The sequence below is a fragment of the Micromys minutus genome (assembly GCF_963924665.1).
Source record: "Micromys minutus genome assembly, chromosome: 12".
In the NCBI taxonomy this organism is placed as follows: domain Eukaryota; kingdom Metazoa; phylum Chordata; class Mammalia; order Rodentia; family Muridae; genus Micromys; species Micromys minutus.
Window position 1 is genome coordinate 9,058,028 of NC_137981.1, and position 23,955 is coordinate 9,081,982.

At 45.7% G+C, this 23,955-nt stretch overlaps 1 protein-coding gene across 2 annotated transcripts in view; it reads left to right on the plus strand.

Moving 5' to 3' along the window:
• The window catches only part of THRB (thyroid hormone receptor beta), a 319,875-nt gene that overhangs the window by 290,038 nt on the left and 5,882 nt on the right, over positions 1-23,955 (plus strand). For both annotated transcript variants that reach the window (XM_080926715.1, XM_080926716.1), the window contains exons 6-9: positions 3,069-3,216; positions 6,291-6,496; positions 18,988-19,134; positions 22,418-22,676. In XM_080926715.1, coding sequence (XP_080782841.1) covers positions 3,069-3,216; positions 6,291-6,496; positions 18,988-19,134; positions 22,418-22,676 — 760 coding nt within the window. The remainder of the gene's footprint in view (positions 1-3,068; positions 3,217-6,290; positions 6,497-18,987; positions 19,135-22,417; positions 22,677-23,955) is intronic.

The window sequence follows — 23,955 nt, forward strand, 5'->3', positions numbered from 1 at the left end:
TTAGTGAGGCTGTGGGGCAAAGAGATGCAGCCTTCCTCTGCGCACTGTCTGCCAGTGTTAATTCCTGCCATTCAGAGTACAGTGGCCAGGACTTGGGAATTGCACCCAGAAAGGTTCTAGCCTAATACATTTAAGGCCCAGTAAATTCCCAAATCTTAGCACCTGAGAAGCCGAGACTAGGGAGTAATGAAAATATATAAACTAACCTTGAAAATATATAAACTTCTACTTTATATGGCAATAAATAAATAAGTCTTGAGAAAGTTATATAAATTAGCCAAACCTAGAATCAAAGAGTTCTTTGAATAAAAGAAAGCCTATTGAATTCACATGCCTACAGATACAGGAATAACAGAAGGTTTTAGAACAGTACTCAAAAACGGTGACTCAAGTTTTTTGTTCTTCATGTCCTGTTGTTTAAAAAGTTGAGAGAGCTGGTGATGGCCGTCTTTTCTCTTAATTTTTCATCTTCTTTCTTCTACTTCTTCTCCTCCTCCTCCTCTTCTTCCTCTTCCTCCTCTTCATTCTCCTCTTCTTCCTTTTTCTCTTCCTCCTCATTCTTTTTCGTCTTTGTTTTTTTTTAAATAGATTCTTTGAATACAGTACATCCCAACCACAGTTTCTCCTCCATCTGCTCCGCCCAGCTCCCCCATAGCTTCTTCCTCTTCAGAAAATCAGGCCTCCACAAGAGGACAGCTTAACGGGACAAAACAAGAGATAATAAGAGAAAAACAAAAGCCCTGGCAGCGAGGCTGGTCAAGACAAACCAGTTGGAGAAAAGTCCAAGAGCAAGTGAAAGAGTCAGATACACCGGCCCCCACAGTTAGGAGTGCCACAAAATCACCGAGCTAAGGCCACAACATAGGCAGAGAGGACCTGGTGCAGACCCAGGTAGGGGCCCACGCTTGCTGCTTCAGTCTCTGTGAGCCCTACTTAGTCGATTCCGTGAGCCATGTTCTCCTGATACCACCTCTGACTCCTACAGTATTTCCTCCCCTCTTTCAGGGCGTTCCCTGATTCCCTGAGAATGACCTAATGGAGACCTCAATTTAGATTCTCTGCCCTAACAGTGTCTTCTGCGGGCCTCTAGTTCCGTTCCCATCAGCCTCTCTGATGATGAGTGAATAAAGCACTGATCTATAATTATAGCAGAATGTCATTTTAAAATCATTTTATTTCGTTGTTTTGTGCATGTTTAGCTCTACACTAGGCCTCTGGGCTATCCATTCTCTGGTTCCTGACCATCCAGGCAAAATATGTCACGGACTTCCTCTCATGGAGTGGGCCTCAAGTTAAACAATGGTTGGCCACTCCCACAAGTTCTGTGCCACCATTGGCCCAGCCCCTCTTCCAGGCGGGACAGATTTTAGCCAAGGGTTGGTTTCCAGGCTTCTTTTTCTGTAGCCCTCTCACACCAGTGACTAGAAGATAGGGATATAGGCTTCACACAGACACCAGTTCCACCTCTGTGTGCAGTGAGCTGTGTGGTGGTGTGATAAAAATGAAAATGGATCAATGGCTGCCGGTTCCCATGCGTTCTCACTCGGCACCATCCAGGATCTCACTCGGCACCGTCCAGGAGCCCCTCCGCGGGAGCTGTGCTCTCCGGATCTCTTTGCTTTCACACACTGTCCCCTGTAGCCCAGTAAAAACAAAATTCCAGAAACTTGTAATTTAACAGTTAGACTTATGTGTTAAATTCTCAATCCACAATACATCCACAAAATAAATTCACTGCCCATTAATAAAGATATAAACCGCCCACCTAGACAAGATAAAATTGATCTCGTTCACCTAGATCTGAACCATCCTCCTCCGCCGTCTCCATCTTGATCCATCCCCTCTCCTCGTATCAGCCTGGGTTGTTTAGGGATCTCCACAAGACACTCTCAGTCAACAGGTCAACAAACACAACCCAGCCTTGCCACTGGAAGTTTTGCCTAGCTACAAAAGGTGACCAGTTCAGATTCTGTATCCTCCGTTGCTAGGAGTACCTGTTAGGGTCACCCTCATAGATTCCAGGAAGTTTCCACAGCACTGGGTTTCCATGTCTCCCTCCAAACACTAAATAATTCCAGCTGTCTCTCCTTGCATTCTTTCCCTCCATCCCCCACACCCACCTAACCCCTCCCTCACCTCTCCCTATTCACCTCCACTTCACCATCTCTTCTATTTCCCCCTTCCCAAGGAGATCCATGCACCCCCCAAAAGCTGTTTCACTTATCCTCTCTGTGTCTGTGAATTGTAACACTATTATCTTTTATGTACCAGCTAATATACACTTATAAGTGAATGCATACCATAGGTTTTCCTAGATCAGGGTTACCTCAGTCAGGATTTTTTTTTTCTAGTTCATTCCATTCACCTTCAAATTTCATGGTGTCATAATTTTTAGTCACTGAGTAATAGTCCATTGTGTAAATCACCACATTTCCTTGATTCATTCCAGGCTTGAGGAATATCTGGATTATTTCCAGTTTCTGACTATTGTAAATAAAACTGTAATAAACATAGTTGAGCATCCTTTGGGTATAGGTCGTCTTAAGAGTCAAATATAGGCCATCTTAAGAGTCAAACAAGATTTAAATGAAATAAAGGCCTATATTTAATCACCAAACAATTTGAAATGTTCTCAGTATGTGTCCATTTGTTGTCCATAGTAATGGATTTCTTAAAGAAATATTTTTGCAGGCATATCTTATCCTTTAAATAAACTGCCAATCGAGTATTCTGCTCTTTCAACTCAGAATAAAGTAATAAGGGTCTTCATTCACTAGCAGCAAAACTACGACCCCACGTGAATAACAATTATGCTGTTTAATGTACAGAAAAATAAGTGCGAACACCAGATTACCCACTGGTTCATTCCTTTGTGTGAAATACATGATGGTGAAGACACTGTAGTTCTGTGGGACCTCCCTCTGCTCCTCCATCCTCCATTGAGGGTGTAAAGTGTGAGGCCCCAGCCCAGGCCAGAACGGCTGTTCCTATTCTTAGGCAGGCACAAAACTCTGAGTCATTTAGTTTCAGAGAAGATGAACCTATTATCTTGGGTCTTTCTCCTTTAGGGTTTCTTTAGAAGAACCATTCAGAAAAGTCTTCATCCATCTTATTCCTGTAAATACGAAGGGAAGTGCATCATAGACAAGGTCACCCGTAACCAGTGCCAGGAGTGTCGCTTTAAGAAATGCATCTATGTTGGCATGGCAACGGACTGTGAGTAGATGTTCTTCATTCCTCTGCTATTGTGAAGTGTGGACTGGGGGAAGGTTTTAGTTCAAGATCAACAAAGAAAGCGGGAACCTTTGTGGCTAGAGTCTGGTTCCCACACCTTCCTGTCTCTCCCCACGTCAGCCTTGCCACAGGGGAGGTGGGAATCATCGGCTTTCTTCCTCCTGGCTTATCAATTCCCAACTTCCAGAGCATCCAGATGATGTGAGAAGGGGTAGTTAGATTATTCCCTTGTGGGTTTGGCGCATGTAGCATGCTCACTTCTCACACACAGACCCCCATATGCTGAGAGGCTTATATGCCAGTCCTTGTGTTTCCAAAAGCAGAAATAAAACAATTTGGTAGACATCTTTGGAGATGGAGTACTGCAGAAAACGTCATGTTCAAGCATTTTTGAAGAATCTGAAGTTGAATGCTCCCACATGAGTCATACCTCTCTTGATAGCTTGTATTTTTAGCCAAAATAGTTGTTTTTTTAACTGAAACGAAATTACCCAGTTTTCTAAGGGCCATAGCATATAACAATGAGCTTACCCCTGGGGTCTCTCCTCCCAACCCTGGGCCAGGGGCTTACACTACTCAATTAGTCATAAAAGAAAACAGTGCATATTCAGCATAGAGAGCCCCCCCCCCCGTCTGCCAGGAATCAGTAAGGCTGATTTTCACAACCGTCATGATTGTGCATCAGAGATTTCAATCATGAGCTTAAAAGGAAAAAGAAAAACACAGGAAAGAAAGAAAAAGCAATGAGAATTTTCCAGATGTAGGAAGAAATAATCCTAGTTTGCATTGGGACCGTAGTGCTCTCTCTGAGAAAGTAGAAAAGAAAATCTATGATTTCCTCATAGAAGAAACCCGGGCGGGGCATATGTGCCTCTAAAAAACTGGCCCCTTTTCTGACCAGGAAGTGAGTGTGATTTCCTCAAGACCAAATACTTACATGTCACTGTCCCAAACCACTGTTGTTTCAACAGCCACTTTATCACTTTATTAAGTTTAAGATGTGAGACTCTCTGGGGATCAAGATGCTCAGAGTCCATCTAAACTGTGGATACAAATGTTGAGCTCTTTTATCTGCTGGTGAGTCATTTCAAAAGTTCCACGTTACTCAACAGAAAAACCTCTGCTCAGGGACAGCATCTGCGACCCAGCCCCAAGCCTGACAACCTATAAACTCAGTCCCTGAGACCCACATGGAGGAAGGGAAAAACTGACTCCCACGGGTGTCCTCTCACTGGGCTGAGGATGTACACACACACACACACACACACACACACACACACTTGTACAAATAAGTAAATAACAAGAAGGAAAAACAAAAAGGCAAGCCCCCATGCCAGTGCCAGCCCTACCACTGACTAGGTATGTGACCTCCGGAGTTAAACTTCAGATTCCTGCCTGAGAAACCCCCACTGCCTTACAACCCCAGGTTTAGGACTCAGTCTATACAGCAAATAGTACGGCATGCGGTAAGCCTTGAGGCAACGGGGCCTCAGTTTTGTGAGCCTTTAGGAGGTCACCAAAATTATGCTGCAAGGCTCCTCCTCATTTCCCACATCTGAAGACACTCATAACATTAGTGACTCAATCCTAAGGAGACACTCTTGGGGGGGCTTGTAAACTAACTGGGCACCTTGCTTCTCTTCTTGTCCTGTGTGCCCTTTACACGGCACAAGGACTTTGTAGGAATTGAAGGCAGGAGTCCTGGGTCTTCCCCTGTCTCTACCATGAAATTGACCTGACCTTAGGCAAGTCACAGTCTCTGGCCCCTCTTCTGTAAAACGAGAAGAATGGACTAGATCCTGTCTGCAGTCATCTGAAGCCTGAGCCAGGCTCAGGGTCAGAGTGCTTGCTGTGAAAGCAAGAAGACCTGGGTTCTAACCTCCAGCCCGAACATAAAAGCTGCCATGACCACCTGCAGCTGGAACCTCAGCGCTGGGTTAGAGACAAGCACGTTCTGTGGACTCGCTAGGCAGGACCTTAGCCTAAGCAGCAAGCCTCAGGCTCAGTGAAAGACCCTGTCTCAAAAATGTGAGGGGGTGTTGAGGAAAACTCCTTCTCTGACTTCTGTATGTATACAGAGCTTAACAACCCCCTGACATACACACATACACAGACACACAAATGTACACGCATGCGGGAAAAATGGCATGTCAGGTAAAGGGACTTACCATACAAGTTTGCTGTGATGATCAGAACCTACATGGTCAAAGGAGCATACCAACTTCACAGTTAGCCTCTGTCCTTCACAAATGTACCATGCTATATGTGCACCTACACACACACACACACACACACACACACACACACACACACACACAAATAATAATAGTAGTAGCAGCAGCAGTAGTAGTAGTAATGATTTTAAGTAAAATTAAATAAAGCCTGAGTCTTTCAATCTTACTACAAGTCTACTGAGATCGTCTAAAAGGCTTCTGTTCCTTTTTGCACAAATGGTAAATACTATATTTACTGGATAATTACCATATTCACATTGCCATAGTGAAAACCTTGTACCTTGTACATGGGCATTATTGTTCCCATCTCGGTAAAGGGAAACATGAAAGCTCAGAGAACCTAACAGACTTGCTCAGCGGTCACACAGTTGGAAGGTGCTGCTGTCAGGACTCAAACCCAAGTCTTTCTAGTCCATGGAGGATAGACCAGGTACCCGTGAGGCTCAAGAGAGCCAAAGCCACATCACAGTCCGCCCTTAGGGAGCAGAATCCAGAAGTCACTACACCAGAGACTTCCTTAACAGGAAGCACAGAAGACCTAAGGGTAAATGCAGATGGCTGCCCAGCTCAGGTTCCAGCTAGTGTGGTGCTGAGTCTCTCTGCTTTTGTGTGACTTTAGCCACCACTTTCTGTAGAGCTGAGTTCCTGGTGCATGTGTCCCTCCAGAGCTCTGGTTTGGAGACTTGGTCTAGACACTGGGCTCACAGTGGCCTGTTTGCCGTGGCAGGGAGAATGGACCCCATGTGACTCCAGGCTCAGAACCTACAATCTACTCTAAGCTCTGGATTAGCCATGGGTCCCTCTCACCTTTCTCCCTCACAGTGGTGCTGGACAACAGCAAGAGGCTGGCCAAGCGGAAGCTGATAGAGGAGAACCGCGAGAAGAGGCGGCGGGAAGAGCTGCAGAAGTCAATTGGGCACAAGCCAGAGCCAACGGATGAGGAATGGGAGCTCATCAAGACAGTCACCGAGGCCCACGTAGCCACCAATGCCCAGGGCAGCCACTGGAAGCAGAAGAGGAAATTTCTGGTAAGATTTCTGACCAAGCTCACCATATATATATATATATATATATATATATATATATATATATACACCCTTCATTTTCTGCAAAAGTTCAGAGTCCTCTGGACCCTTCTGACATTAGTCTCCCAATTTTGTGATGTGCAGTTGCAGCTCAGAGTGGCTGGAACCACAGTCACGCGAGTAGGGTTACAGAGGCTACTGGAGTATGGGTCATTTACTGGGACCTAAAGCAGCTTCCCATGCCTCCAACCTCAGGGTGAGGCCAGGGCTGGAGCCTCTCCTCGGGAGTGCTGGCTTACCCTTCTCCCCCTTGTGCCTTCAGACTTCCAGGGTTCATACTCAGCCATCCAGACTTGTCCACATGCCCCATCAGCAGAATCACTAGAAGGAAGGGTCCCAGACCTCAGATTTAAGTTTTTATTTGCCAAATCAAAATGCTTGCCTAGAAGTAAAAGCTTGAGTTCAGGAGCTGGAGAATGAGAACGTAGCGATAGGACAAGGCAGGTCTTTTTGGATCTGTTGCACTGACTGGATTTTAGAGTGAAACCCCTGCTCAGCCATTTCTCATCTAGACTTCCACTGCTCTGAAGTTTCTGGAGTTGCTATCCCCATTTCACAGATAGACAAGTCAAGCCCAAGGTTATACATGAATGCCTCAGATAGTATGGCAGTAAGTGACTGAGCCAGGCCCCAAAGCCAATAGGTCTTGTGGTTTTAAGTCTCCCCACCCACCTCATTAGACAGACTCCTCCTCCAGCCAGTGTCTCGCCACCTCAGAGATTGGCTTTGCCTTCAGTATATGACATAAAGGCTTTTGTGAGCACTTTGCTGGCCTGTGGATCTGTCTATACATCAGAGTTACTCTCTCTAAACAAGGAGATGTTGTGGTGAAATTACCTTGTACCACAACGGTGACATTATAATGCAGTTGCTTTAGGCCAGCAGTTATAGCTGCTCAGAAAGTGATTGTAGGAAGGTTGCAAGTTCAAGGCCCGCTTGAGTTACCAGTCCAGCCTAGGGAACTTAACAAGATCTTGACTCCAAAATTAAAGCACAGAAAAAGATTTCATTACAGCTCAGTAGTAGAACCTTTGTCCAGCCTGCATGAGAGGCTGGGGAAGTCCCCAGTACCATAAGTAACAATAATAAAAAAAACATTTTGGAAAGAAAGGGCTTTGAATAACCTGCCTGTCCTAGAACAAATCCTCTCACTGTCACCATGAACAAATACTGTCTCGTGTCACCATTAGAAAAGTCACCAAACACTGAAGTGATGTTTATAATATGGCAGGTTTGAGTCTAAACGCCTTGCTCCTTCATCTGCAGACACAATACCACCCCTAGAGGCAGAAACAAAGAATAGTTCTATTTGCAGTAGAGAGTCATGTGCACAGCCAGATTGTGCTAAAACATGGAGGAGCAGGTGTAGCCAGTGCTGGGTCTGCCTGCCTCCTTCTGCCCAACACCGTGTAGCCTCACTACCCTCCAAGCTAGGAGAGGCCGTGGAGGCCGGTGTCCCGCTGTTTCACCCTGGCAGTCTGTCCGGAAATTAAATTGCACTAATTCTGGATCAACAGGCCAATTCCAATCCAATATATCTGGAGCATGTCACTACAGAGTCCAGTATACACACAGGCTAAGTCTACCTAAGTGTGCCCTTTCCTCAGATGTGTGGGCTACTCCCAGACCTGGTGCTGGACTCTGGTTCTAAGTAGTCAGCAGAAGTGGCATCCAAGCTGAATTCTGAGTCAGATGGAGGAGTCAGGGCCCATTCTGAAGTTGTGGAGAATTTTATGTTTTTCCTCTAATAGGAGGGGATGAATCTAACTACACAGGTTTCTGTCATCACTAAAGTACATGTTTTATTTAGAGTCTGAGGATTTAGTATTTAAAGTTATAAATATTCACGTATGTCTATGTAAGGGTGTGTGTGTGTGTGTGTATGCATGTGTGCGTGCTTGCATGTGTGTGTGTGTGTGTGTGTGTGTGTGTGTGTGTGTGTGTGTGTGTCAAGAGCCAACTGGACGCCCAGGCTAAACTGAGGTGTGGACGCCCAGGCTGAACTGAGGTGTGGACGCCCAGGCTGAACTGAGGTGGTATTTGCGACTGCGTTGCTTCTGGCGGCTGATGGGGTGGAGAAGCTCCACTAACAGCAGCAAGCGATTTACAGCATGACTGAAGGAAAGTCATAAAAAATTATCTGGGGCAAGCTCCTAGAAACTGGGCAAGAAACTCTGAACTCTTTTTTCTCTTTAGAGGCCTGAAAGAAAAAGATAGAAAGGCACACACACACACACACACACACACACACACACACTGGGTCGGGTCAGGTCTGACCACCTGCTTCATCAATTTCACAAGTGCACACACATCCTTATATACATACACATATACCTACATATGCATGTATGCATAGACATATATACACATATCATATTGTACAGACAGACATATATACATATACATATATACACATTTGGTGGATGGAGCAGAGCCCCAACAGCCACCCTTTATTTTTTCTGTCAGCATTTTTATAACTTCTCAGACAAAGGTTCTTTGTAAAATTACCTCATAGATAAAGTGTTACACAGAAGGGGAGTTACAGAAGGGTGTCAATAATAAGTTCAAAGCAGTGTTTCATTCTATAAGCTCATTATAAGTTCACAGCAACAGTTTCACATGGTCTTTCTTTATCATAGTGAACACCTGTCAACTCATCCTTGGACCTAACCTAGAATGTTTTTCCTTGGTTGTAAACATGTCCCAAGCCTGTTTTTCTTTCTAGTACAATGTATATGCTTGTAGTGCCTGAAATATCACTGCATTTCTTCTCATGCAGCCTTACTAATCTGAGAGAAGGGGTCACATCACATTTTGTTCTTGATTCTAAAGTTATTATATCTTCCTGGCAAAGCAACTAAAACCATCTCCTTGAACTTTTCATCTATTATTCTCACTTTCTAAAATTATATGAATCAAATCAGAAATTCTATAAAGTCATTAGTTTATCTAAATAGCATTGATACATGAAAGTACATCTTCATATTGATCTGTAAGAAATTGCTCAACAGAGTGGGTTAAAACTCAGGAAACAGTAGGTTATGCCAGATATAAGAGGGATACAGCAGTAGCTGGCTGATTAGCAGTAAGAAACATTCCTGGGAAAAGTCTCTGGGGTCCATGTCTCTCCAGAGTACACCCATCACAGCCAGGCAGAATGATGGGCCATCTCTAGGAAATGCACTTGCTTGCCATAGCCTTTCCTGCATGATTCCTGCCATGCATGTATGTTACTGTGCTGATAAGTATATGTGTGTGCCTATATGCCTGTGTGCGAATATATTTATGTATTTGTATGCATGTGTCTTTGTGTGGAGATATGTGTGTACATGTCTGTGTGGTGATGTGTACATGTGTGTGTATATGTCTGTATGGGGCGATGTGTATTTGTATGTGGGTACATGTGTGTTTGTATGGTATGTGTATGTGTGCATGAATGTATGTCTGTGTGGAGATATATGTATGTGTATACATGTATGTCTATGCAGGGATACGTGTATGCATGTTTGTCTGTGTGGGGATATATATGGGTGTATATGTCTATATAAGGATATTTATATGTGTATGGGTGATTTCTGTGTGGGGTTATGTATGCGTTTTTATGTCTTTGTGGGGATATGTTTTTGTATACATGTGTGTCTGTATGGAAATATGTGTGTATATGAATGTGGGGATATGTGTTTATTTGAGCAGATGTCCCAGAGGTCAGAGGGATCAGAGTATTTTAAGTTAAGTGTATGTGTATGAATATGTGTCTGTAAGGGATGTATGGTGCATATAGATCTGTGTGAGGATACATGAATGTGAGTGGAGATGCCTCCAGACACCAGGGTGTCAGATCCTGCTGGAGCTGGTGTCACAGGTGGTTATGAGTCCCCTAATATACATGCGGAAGCATCCATTGGGACTATAGGGTATGTAGCTCAGTCTCTAAAATGCTTACTGCATAGACACGAGGACCCGCTTTTACTCCCCAGCACTCCTGTTTAAGAAAACTGAAGAAGCAAGGCACAGTGGCACATGCATGGAATCCCTACACTGGAGAAAACAGCCCAGATGGTCAGTAATACAACTAATATAACTAGTAAGCTCTCGGTCAGTGAGAGATCCTGTCTTCAAAAGTAAGATGACAACCACAAAACAACACCCCAGTTGGCCTCTGGGGTTCACCACTTACATATATGCAAGTGTGCTCATGAACACACACATACTACACACACATGAGAGAAAGAGACATCAGATAGACAGAGAGACAGACAGAGAGGTATCATATGCTATGGGAATCATAAAGTAAGTCATATTCCTTCTATAACATGGGCAAGTAGTAAGGGCTATCAAACATGGTCAGTAAGTGCTGAATACAGGGAAGGCCATGAACAGTAAGAAGGAACTGAGGTCTCATAAGGGGAAGATGAGAAAAGACTCCATCCCTCTAACTGAGATGATGAAAACAAAGAAGATCGAAATATCAAGACATAAGAACCAGCCTTTTGGTCTCATCTTCAAGGCTCCTGACAGTCTTCATGAATTTGATCATCGAAAGCAGAGAGGTGAGGCAGAGTAGCCTGCTGTTGGACTTTGGTCAGAGCAATGAGGTGCACAGGTTCTTCAGGAAATGGATGAAAGCAGCTATTATACCCAGCTGTGCAGTACAACATGGCACGTGACACGTACCTTTTATAGATCCCCGATTTGTTCAAGAAAATGTCCCTCGTGATCCAAGTGTGAACAACAGCTTCTCCGTGCCCATTATTCTAAGGTTTCTAGATTGATTGGACTCCTTCTCTATCTCCTCTGGCTCTACCTTGTAGCCTTTATGCCTGGATCACTCCTGTGACATCACAGGGCTAGGGCAGCCCAGGCCCACTAAGCACTAGCCCTCCAGTGTGTAAGGGTGAAACTCTCAAAAGCATACCTCCAAATGGCTGCCAATACACAGTACCCCTCAGCATACACAGGCCCTGTGTCCTGCAGAGAGAACCTTCTTTCCTTTCCTTGAAAATGGCTGTACTGTGACTCCTTAAAAAAAAAAAAAAAAAAAAAAAAAAGGATATTAGCAGAAGAGATGTTTGAGTGACTCCTTGGTCTCTTCTTAGTCATAAGACTGCAGGTGCTTTTGTGGTCAACAGCTTGTCAGGATGCCCAAGGCTCTGGTTTTCACCTGTAGCAATAAGGAAAAAAATGCTTTGAAGCTCCAACTTGCATCTCTTAAAGGAGAAAAATCAAGTATGTTGTTATCCTCATAATCACCTTCTTCTTCTTTATTCTCCTCTTCATCACATCAGAAGCTGGGGATGCTAGCTTGCACCTATAAAACCGGCCCTAGGAAGCTAAGCAGTAACACAAATGGTTGGGCACTGTTTGTGAGGCCCTGGATTCAATTCCCACTACTATAAAGAAAAAAAGTTAAGGACTCTTAGCTTTACCACTTACCCTCACCATACCAAGAGAGAGTTTTTAAATCGTCATGTAAAGCTGCTGTGTTTTAATGTGATCATTACACAGCAATGTTTTACACAGATAACCAAAACAGAACTCAATGAATTTTCAAGCATGTAGTTCCAGTGTTACATCCTCAGAGACAGTGCAGTTAAGCCCTGATCCACAGTCAGTTTGCATATTTGCAAAACAGTTCTCTGGGTTTTTTTGTGCTTAGAATGGAAACCACACTCCTGAGCAGTGAATTGTTTCCACAAGAATGTCAAGAATCTTACTTTAAAACGCCATAGCTAACAGTTCTGTCTAACCTTAACTACCAGCTCACCTGAGAGGAAAGGCCTCAACTGAGGGGTTACCTCGATCAGACTGACCTGTGGGCATATCTGTAAAGAACTGTACTGATAGTTGATGTGTCCACTGTGGGCCGAGTTGTATGAGAAAGCTCTTGCTGGAGTGCCTGCCCAGGCACTCCTTCATAAGAGGCTGTGACAAGAAAGCTAAGTTAAACAAGCCCTTTCCTCCCCTAAGTTGCTTTTGGTGAAAGTGTTTTATCCCAGAAATGGACAGCAAACTAGAACAGTACCAAAAGTTTCCCATGGTCAGAAGGGACGTTTTAGGGTCTATGTTTCCTAAACAGCTGATGCTAACTCTGTATTTACAACACGACGTACCAATTCATTAATTATTATGTGCTAATGCCTCACCTTGTTCTGGAAACGGGTGTAACGTGGCTTGTGACCCTCATAGCACAGCAGCCGTGAGGGATAAGACTCAGGCTGTGACAGAAGCTGCACCTGCTCATTTATTAGGAGTAAGTGTGGTCCCCAGAAGGACCTACTTCATCATCTGTCCCCTAAGATCAGGATTGCCAGGTCAGAAAAAAAGATATGACAGTTTGATCTGCTTTTCAGGTTTGTACTTCCTTCTGAGAAAATGGGGGCATTTGACAAGTGAGGGACATTTTCAGAATCCATGGTGTTTCCTGAGGAACCTGAAGCCATGCTGTGATGTCACATTCAGAGCCTCCAAATCATGTTCTACCAACACTTTTCCTCAAACTACTTCAGTCTCTGAGGAGCAGAAGTGTTTCCAATGCTGAAGACGTTTTTGTGAAAGCAGAGGTGGGCTGAGGATGGAGGCATGTTTCTACCTGCTCCATGGCAGGAAGACATTGGCACAAAACCCATGCCCACGACAGCGAGCTGTGTACGTTGTCATTATCACCTGGGGACACAGTGCAACTGTTGTCCTCCCTGGTGTGCTACAGAGGTGCAGCTGGCAGGCCTTCTGTGCAGGAATGAAATGTGACCTTTCGAGTCAGGGCACACCTACCCCATTTCTCCCCCAGCAGAGTCACTGCCTGGTGACCACGCTCTCCACTGGGAAAGTGTCAGACAGGACACAGACTGAAGGGTCAGATAGGTCCATGAGTAGTCTGTGAAGTCAGGTCAGGGCAGAATCTATGGCCCCAGATCACCACCATTTCAGAAACAAGCAGGAGAGCCTAGCTTCAGGAGCAGACTGGACCCAGACTCCTTCCTAATTCTGTAACTTTGAGTAAGTTATTTCATCCCCTCTGGTCATTTGCCTTGTGGCCACCTCAGGTGGAGTAAAACTAATCACTGTAAAGGACACAGAGGGGCCTGGCGTCTCATGCTCCACGAATCTTCCCTACACCCTATGACTCACATTTCATCCCAGAATGCATCAGCCTGGAGTCAGGTCCAAGGTACCTGGACCCTGAATGTGTCAGGGACTGTCTACATTGCTTTGCAATGGTGTGAGAAAGACAACCTGCTAAACAGAGAAAAAAACTCATCCACATTTCCAAATTCCACTCTGCCAATGCCAATGAGCTGTCAGGCTAAGCCCAGATGTCCTTGGCTTTCAGCCAGCCATTTGTAACAAGGCCAACTAGGCATGTTTCCTACTTACCTCAAACAATGCAGAGGAAACCTCAACCCAGAGAGACAGCTGGCAGCGGTCTGTGTGACCCCCAGCCACCCAGTGCTGAATGGGGACTGATGTCACACCTGCACACACACCTGAACCCCATTTCTGCACCTCTCTAACCCCACTGCCCAGAGGAGCCAGGGCACTGGGGGTTCCTGAGCCGATACCCTGTGCATATTTGTAGGTTTTCCATTTCTGATTGTTTCAACCCCATAGTCCAGCTCACCTCAACCTGCCTGAACCACAGCAGTTCTTCTTGCTCCCTCCTTCCCCAACCCAATAGTTATACAGCTCATCAAGCCTTTGTCCTGCTTTAGCCCTTCAGTGAGCATTGTTTTGTATTTAGATGTTTCTTTCCTCCTGTCCCCATGGGACCCAACATGATGCTTCCCTGCCCACCCGGCTCTCTTTCCTGTCCTCAAAACTTTACGCTGTTATATTAGTTACTCTTCTTGATATTTTGACCAAATCCTTGACAAGGACAGTTTCAAGAAGTGAAAGTTTTATTCTGGATTACAGTTTGAAAAGAATAGTCCCCCATGGCCATCCTGGATAGGGTTGCTGTTGGTTACTGACCAAAGCAACTTGGGGAGTTAAGAGTTTATTTCATCTTATACTTCCCGGTAACCGTCTATCACTGAGGGAGTTAGGACAGGAACTTGTGCAGAACAGGAACCTGGAGGTGCTGATGCAGAGGTCATGGAGGGATGCAGCTTTCTGACTTTCTCCCTACGATTTGCTCAGATTACTTTATTGCAGAACTCAGGACCACCAGCCCAGGGACAGACACACACAATAAGTTGGTCCCTTCCCCATCAATCATAAATTAAGAAAAGTACCTTGCCAGATCCTACAGAGGCATTTCCCTAGTTGAGGTTTCCTCCTTTGCCAGCTTGTGTCAAGCTGATGTAATAAGTAGCCAGCACAATAGCCAAGAAGGCACAACAGTAGAAGCAGGAGGCAGCTGGTCACCTTGCATCAACCCTCAGGAAGTTGAGAAGAGACAGGAAGATGGGCCTTGTCTATAAACCTGGTGGGTTACCTGCCAGTGAACTACTTGGTCCAGCCACACTCCACTTCCTGAAGGTTACATAGCTTTCTCAAACAGCACCGCAGCTGTGTGGAGCATGGGAACCCATGAGGAACATTTCACATTCAAAAGAGAAAGACCGGCTTCTCCCTCTGCCTTGGATATTTCCCCTTGAACTCCATGGACAGCTCTCTCCAAGACATTCTTCAGCCCAAAGCCTTGACCACTTTGCTAGTTATCAGGACCGTGGTGCCCCCGCCTCCTGACCCTGGTGGACTAACACATCACCTCCGGGCTTATCACAAACCAGAGTACTTTGTGAATTTATTTTTCTTGCCTATCGCTGACCATCCCTCACCACAAGGCAGTTTTATCTAAAGAGAGACATTGTTCAACGCTGTAATCTCAACAAATCTAGCCCATAGGATTTACTAAATATGTACTGGTAAGGAAATGTATGAACAAGCAAGCTGTCTGCCCCATTTCGTCCAAAGGTGTTTCTCTTTGAGAAGGTTGTATCTCTGATGAGATATGAAAAATAAGAGTAAGAGATGTTCAGTGCCGTAAAGGTGACACCCACTGGCCACCAAGAGTGGGCAGAGGAGGTCAGCATCCTTTCAGGTGAGGTCATCTAGCAAGATGTCTAGGAATAGACAGGATCCCGGTTGGGGTTGACAGTGAACAGAGATGACAGATTGAAGTAGGGGCTTCGGAGGAAGAAAAGATCCAGAAAGAATGCGCAGGAGAGAGAGGCAACCTGTGGGATAACGGTGGTAATGCCAGATGTGCTGAGCCAGGTGGCCCACTTAGGGCATAAAGGACAGAAGGCAGTGTGATTGTTAGAATGCAAGCTAAGACACAAGCCGGGGGGCATCACTGATACTGGAGCCTGCTTGGTGTTGGGGCACAGTTACATACTGGGCATAGAATCCTCAGTACCCAAGACCACCAGTCCCAATAAGATAACAGACTCATGACAAATTCGACAATGTGTGATCCTGATGAGTGCAAATCTACAGGCGTTTGCGTTCTGTAATCTCTGTTCCAGGAGGAAGCTCACCTCCTCGCACACTCTTCTTTCCCCTAGTACCTGAGGTCCGCTCTGGAAACAAACCCTAATGGTACAGCAGTGTGTGTTTTATCTATTCTGCTGTTTATTTCCCAATACAAAAGCCTGTGAAGAACACATAAACTATAATTTTAGTGTTGCCATATTCCCATGCATGATTTTTCTCCATCTTTCAAATCACTGGTCACAGGAAGTGGTCGTCCTGCTTTTCTACCCACCGATGGGATGGAAACTGCTGGGTAGCAGCATTGTCCAGGACACTGGGATGATCATTTCCATCATCCGATTAGACCTGCCCAGTGGATGTTTGAATGTTTGGGGAGATGTTTAGTTGGTAAGGTGTTTGCTATGGAAACATGAGGTTCTGAGCTTGGAGCCCCAGCACAGTCATACAAACACATGAGTGTATTCCTGAAATTCCAGCACTAGGAGACAGAGATAGGCAGATCCCGGGAGCTCACTGGGCAGGCCGTCTGACTGAATCAGTGGGCTCCACATTCAGTGAGAGACTGTGTCTCAAGAAATAATCAGGAAGAGAGAGATGGCTCCGCAGTTAAGAACAATGGCTGCTCTTCTAGGGGTGCCTAGGCTAGATTCCCAGCACCAACATGGTATCTCAAAGCCAACTGTCACTCCAGTCCTAAGGGATCTAATACCTTATTCTGGCCTTCACAGGTACCAGACACGTACATGGTACACACACACAAAGGTGTGTGTGTGTGTGTGTGTGTGTGTGTGTGTGTGTGTGTGTGTGTGAAGGTAAAACATTTGTAAACATAAATAAAAATAAGTACATTTTTAAAAATAAATTAAAATTTATCATTATGATGAGCACCAGCATCTAGAAATTGAAGAAGACACCTGACATCAGCCCTGGCTTCTACATGCACACATATGCACATGACATATACCTATGCATATGTACACACACATGAACACATATGTACACAACAATATATTATTATTTTAAGATGTTCCCACACACACACACACACACACACACTCATTTTAACTCGAAACTCCATACCTCGTTAATATAATGCCATGTTCATTTAGCAGCTGACCTTTTCCTAACAGTGAAGAAGACAGGAGGCAAGAAGAAGAAAATATTCAAGCCAGTTCCGGATGCAAGGAACAGTGCCCCCAGAATATGGTTGACATTCATTTTTTCTTAGTTCTGGCAATGACAGAAAGTGGGACAGGAATTGTATTCAGCATTATTCTATCTACCCCAGCTGTGTCCAGAAAAGCCATGCCATTGGTTACGTCAGATACCGACATTCACCAGAAACATGGTAGGACCCAGATCCATCCATCCATTCACTGCCACCAAAACAAGAAAAGCCACAGCACAACCAGATATACCTGTGGGTAATTTCAAAGAAGTCAGCACTGCCCACATCTACTGTGAACACACACATTCTCAAAATTCTCCCCAAGGCTTGCAGGGCCTGGCTGCTCTTGTGGCACCTGACATACTGGCAACTGAGGGTAAGAGTTATCCGCTGTCCTGTGAGGTGTGACCACTGACATGCTGTAGGGAGAAAGACGGATGACTGCTGCTCCAAGCTGAATTTGCTCACTGACAGCCTGGCATCCTCAGAGCGGCCCCAGACTACCAGCAGCAGCACATCCCGCAAGCTCTGTAGAAAGACAAATTCTGGTTCTACCTGGTTCTGAATTCAGACTCAGCAGGTGAGGCCTAGAAATCTGGAACACAGTGAAGTTTGGGGCCACAGAATCTTGCCATGAGCAATGGACATTGTCACTGTGATTCCTCCACAAATGGGGACGGGTCATTCGGCTCCACCCACTGCTGAGTGTCTTGGAGAAACCAGGTCTTCTTTACATCTGTTCATTAGACAAAGATGGCTGCCATTCCACAGCCGTGAGTCTCTAATGTCTTTTGTGATGTTCAGAACTCCTAGAGGGTGCTTGAAGACACCATCTATTTCCAGGTGTCAGAAAGTGGACAGATGCTGCAGACGTGTGACCCTTTCCTGCTTTTGGACTTATGCAAAGGCCTGGGTGCCCTTGAGACACATGGGATGAGGAAGTGGAAGCTGGCATCCGTGTACTGCTAAGCCCTGCGTACATGGTGCTTATGAGCATCTCAGAAACAAGAATGGGCAGTAGAGAGGCTTGTCCTCACCAGGTACCCTAGTGGAGGTGACGGAATGCTCCCTGAGGACAGGTGGCTTGTGGATGTGTGAAGTCTACCATGCACAGGTCACCTGGGGCCGGGCTGAAACCATGACTCTGATCAGGTCCAGAGTGGGCCTGAGGACATCCCCCAAGTGATAACCATTTCACTGTCCAGCCTGCGTGATGCAGACGTGGATTATCTTCAAGCAAGTAAACAGCAAAGAACTCTGGGGACATGACAGATAATCAGGTGTCCCACCTGCCCTAAGGTTTGCCTTGATTGTGCAACTCAGTTCCCTGCAGAGAGCTGAGACGTTGTCACCTGAGACATTGTCACCCTCAGTACTCAAACGGGAGTGCATGGTTAGAAGCAAGAATGTGAACCCCCAGGGCTTGTTAGGGCTCAACAGCTGTGAGCCTCTATTACTGCCAGTGTGTTATCCACTTTCTCAACACACACCCCCAGAACACACAGTGCTCTGAACGTGCCCACCAGTGACCTAGTATTCTTACCACCTCTCCTTCTCCCCTCCCCCCTCTCTCCCTTTCTCTCTCTCCCCTCTTCCCTACCCTTTTTTTCCCATCAATAGTCTTGTGAGCATTATCCCTGGGGGCCTATTAAAGCAATGGCCAAAGCATACGCATTTGCTCAAAGACATAATTGAGGTAAAAATTATCCACTTTGTCAACACACAGGGGCAACCAAAAGTGACAGCCCTGTTTCCCTGCTATCTGAGGGCTGTGATAAACCCAGGTTTTTTCAGCTTTGCTGAAATTGTTCTCACTTCTCCTCCTCAGCCGGAAGACATTGGACAAGCGCCCATTGTGAACGCCCCAGAAGGTGGCAAGGTTGACCTGGAAGCCTTCAGCCATTTTACAAAAATCATCACACCAGCAATCACCAGAGTGGTGGATTTTGCCAAAAAGTTGCCCATGTTTTGTGAGGTGAGGACATGGCTCTTCTGTCTGGGTCACTTCATTATAGCTCCATGTCCAAGAGAGCGGGGTATTGTCTAACAGTAATTAGCAGCACTTTATGGTAGGAAAGCAGAGTCCATGCAGAGAACGCTAGCTGGACTGCAGCTCTGTGGGAGAGCACTTGCCTGGTTTGCCTGACCTTGAATCTATCCCCAGTACTGTCAAAAGAAGGGCTGGTTCCCCCAATAGTGCCTTCTTTCTTCAGACAGTGCTGGGTAAGAGACAGCATTAGCTTATCAAGTGCTTGCTGCTGTTTGAACTTACATCTCTAGCCCTTCTACAGAAGATCCCAGAGAGATGCTCATGTGATCAATTCTTAATACAGAAGAACTGAAGCCAAATGGCCCTCACAGAGCAAGACTCCCACTGTCTCTGTGCGGATTTTTCTTTCCTACGAGCTCAATCTCTTGCCCTCTCTGGGGCCTGGAAAGTTCACCCACCAGAGCCCATGCCTTCCCTCAGAGACTCTTTCTCCCTCACTTAGCACATTTTCCCTCTCACCTCAGCTTACTTGGTGCCTCACCTTGACCAGCCCTAGTACCCCCACAGGCTAGTGGCAGGTGAGGACAGAGCCATTAGCCTGTGGGGGATGGGCAGGAATCCTGATCAGGTGTCTTCGGACCTAAATCCTGTCATCTCTGAGATTTACAGTGTTATCTCTTAGAGCAGTTGGTATGTTCAGATCAGAGCACACATGTAGCATGTTGTCCTCCTGCCCTGCCTGAGTGACAAGCACTGTACACATCTTAGCTGCTGATGCTGTAATTTCTTCTCTTTGTCTTTCTGGAACATTCCAAGAAGGTTAGGCTAACCGGCCAGCCAGCTCCAGCTATTTACCTGTCCCTTGCTCCCCTGTCCCAGGATTACAAGTGGGTGCCACCACCACCACACCCGGCTTTAAAAAGTACAAATCCGTGGGTTCATGGAATGGAGTTCAGGTTGAAGCACCGTCATATGCTATCTTCCACTCAATCTCAGCACTATATCTCCATTGTGCCTTTCTGGACCTAATAGGGCTGACTGATCCTCTGCAGAACATCTGTCTCCCTTTGCAAAATCCCATCGAGCGCTGGACCACTGCTCTCACACCTTCAAGGAAGCCCAGAGAGTTAGCACGTGGAGACAGCAGAGACTGCACTGAGCCTCTCCCATAGCCTCAAGAGTAGTGTGTATAGTACAACTGAAAGCCAAGTGTCCTTGTCTAGGATGAGCATCTTTCAGTTCCTCTATGCTGTGAGCTTACAGTCAGGACAGCCAGGCTGGGATGACACCAGATACTGGAAAGAGAAATATCCATGGAATACATACTCAGAAGGGCAGAGCAGTAGCCTAAGGATAGGAACTGAGACAAAGGAAGAATTTGCTGCCTTCTGACCTTTTATTAATAAATGTCTTTAATTAATATTTATAAGCATTCTAGATGATGAACAAATAGTACCTTTTCTAATTTCCTTTCTGTTGCTGAGACAAGCTTAGCCAAAAGAAACTGGGGGGAAGAAAGGGATTGCTCGGCTTACACTTCTAGGTCTGCTGAATGGTTCGTCTCAAGAGCGAGCCCAGTAGTGTTTGATCATTACCTGGGAGCTTGGGAGGCAACAAGGGCGAGACCTTCAGAGAGCCTGGAGGAGCTGGGATGGGTTCTGTCCTGCTCTCTCCAGCCAGTCCTCCGTCTGTAAGGAAGCTCAGCCTTCCTCCTTCCAACTCTCACTGGAGTCGGGCATCCAAGGACATAATTAGCACAAGGCAGGACTTGAGCAAAAGCAAGTCATTGCTGCGTAGTCTAATAGAATCATTAGGCGTAGGTGCCTGTTTCAGGTTAAAGTTGAACTTTGAGTAGGCTGACTACTGCACAGAAACAAACTGTTCAGTGTCTTCCTGAGGATTGCTTTGAGTTCCATAAAGTAACCTAAGCTGGACTAGTCAAGAGCTCCCGCACCCAAAAAGAAGCTGCAACAGTTTCAAGGAAGACTTAGACATAATGTACAATTTACATAGTCTTTGTTCATGGACATTTTCCCATAGTTTCCCATATACTTATGAGAAGGTGTGTTGGCCTTGAATTGTGATAGAGCTAGTTTCAAATCCCAGCCTCATCTGCAAAGCACGCACGCTCACACATTACACTGAGTGCCTGTTTCTCAACTGTGTGGATGAAACTGGGATTCAGATGTCCACCTTTCTGTATTACTGTGAGGTTTAGCTGAGATGACTGTGGAAATCTTGAAAAGAAACACAAATGAAACAGCCACTCACACCCTTTCAAATGGCATGAACTTTTTTTCAAATTCTTGAACTTTTTCTCCAACCCCAGAAAGTAATTCTCTACTTTTACTATTTTGCCATGCAGGGTCCTGTTGTAAAGTTCTATTAGCCCATTGTCATAAATCCTAAATGATGTGGTGACCCTGAAATCTCAGCAGGAAGATCTAGCTTGTCCATTGACCCTGTTGCCTGGGTCACCAAAAGTAGAAACCTAGAAGCAGGACACTAGATTCTGGCGTCAGCTTTGCCTGGATTCGCTGGTTGACCATGAGCAAGACTTGTAATGCCTTGGTCACTTGCATCTGGCTGCAACCTTCTAGTTTTGTACGTCCTGGAGAGGTCACTTGCCAGTTGACTAGCAGATACAAAAACAAAAAGATGAGTCTTGAATTCTGCAGCATTTTCAAGTACAGCTAGGATACCAACTCCCAAATGAAGAGTTAGCCAATGGAAGCTTCTGCATGCCTATAACACCAGTTGAAGACCTGTGCTAACCAGCCTAGAGATTTACAAAGCAATGCTTGAGAGGGCTGGAGAGATGGCTCAGCACTTAAGAGCACTGGCTGCTCTCCCACAGAACCTAGCACCAACATGGCAGCTCACAACCACCCTTACCTCCAGTTCTAAAGATCCAGTGACCTCTTTTTGTGTATAGACATGTGTGCGGTCAAAACACTCGTATACATTTTTTTTAACTAGTTATAGTCTGAGCATGTTATTACATACCTGTAGCCCCTGCAATTGGGAGGCAGAGGCCGAAGTATTGCTACTGCTTTAAGGCCAGCTTAGTCTGTATAGTGAATTCCAGCTGGACAGAACTACTCAGGAGATTAAACATGAATGAAAGTGTCCCTCCAGGTAGAGACCGAGAGAGTGAGGACTCAGAAGGTGCAGACCTAGGTTGGCCACCGAGGCTCTGCCATTGCTTTTCCAACCTCGAGCTGGCACTAACCCTCTGCTCTGTGCCGATGCGCCTGCTTTTTTCCAGCTGCCTTGTGAAGACCAGATCATCCTCCTCAAAGGCTGCTGTATGGAGATCATGTCCCTTCGAGCCGCTGTGCGCTATGACCCGGACAGCGAGACTCTGACCTTGAATGGGGAAATGGCTGTGACACGGGGCCAGCTGAAAAATGGGGGTCTTGGGGTGGTGTCAGATGCCATCTTTGACCTGGGCATGTCTCTATCATCTTTCAACCTGGATGACACGGAAGTTGCCCTGCTTCAGGCTGTCCTGCTGATGTCTTCAGGTGAGTGGGCTGAGATTCTTTAGGGTATGAGAAGAACTTCATGGGATGGGAGTGAGGGGTCTAGTGCTAATTCACATCACTTATTGGGTTGTCTCCCTGTAACATCAGAGTCTTATCTGACTCTCCTGCATCAAGAGAATAGAGGGGTCAATCGACAGGGAGCTGAATGAGAGATAGATATCCAGGGTCTGATGCTCTATAGCTCTGGCTAGCTTAGAACTCACAGCATAGACCATACTGGCCTCTAACTCAGATGCTCTTTGAAACTGAAAACAGTTATAGCTGTGGCATTTCAGAAATGTGTGTTCCCTTGGCCTTAGATTCTGGCAGAGCTACCAGTCCCAGCCTCACTCAAAAAAAAAAAAAAAGTCCCAACCAGCATCTTACCATCCAGCTGCCCGAATTTGCATATCTCCAAATAAAATTGAAATTACAGTGTTTACCTCACTGCATTCCTGTGAAGATTGACTAAGGTAACTAAGTCTTAGCACAATGCCTAATTCGGATAGGAAAAGGGGGCAGGGGCAGCTGAAGCCCTGGGAAATGGTCTCCTCTTGCAGACAGTTCATCCACCCCTGCCTGCTTCTGCCTTTGTGGATGATACGTAGACATGTGAGAGACAGAGCCTTCCTATAGAACACAAGGCTCAAGGTTTAGTTCCCTCTTACTGAACGCCAAAACCGAGTGCTTAGGTTCCCCGGGATAGCCGAAGTTAGAGCTGAACATGGCTGCAGAAGTTGTTCCCAGCAACCTTCCCTCTGACCCTTACATGGCTGCCAGATGGTCAAGTGTGTGAAAACAAAAGCTGACCAGACTTAAGTCCCAGAGCATTACTTCAGCCCCATTCTATTGACCAACTAGCCCCAGCTCCAGCCGATTCAACCTCACCGGTCACCTCAGCCAGGGAGGACATGATGCTGTCTTTAACCTGCAACCTGCCGCCATCTTTGTCAGAGCTGCAGCTCCCAACAGTGGAGGTTTAATGGCAGAGCTGACCCTTCCTCTTTTTATCTACATCATAATAAATAAGTTCAAAGCACACTGCACTGTTTAAGGGAAGCGGGCTCTCCTCTTTTCAGAACAATTTCAGTTTTGATTTCTTTAGTCCTTGGCATTTTCCGTCACTATCTGCTTACCTTGCCGTGCCTCTCCCTCAGCTGGTTACACTCAGAGGTCATAGATGTGTCAAGCCAGTGTTCAGGAGACTCCAAAACTGTTTCTGGAGTATGTGGCCGAACATCCACAAAACCTGAGTCACAGATACTCTCAGAGTTCTTTA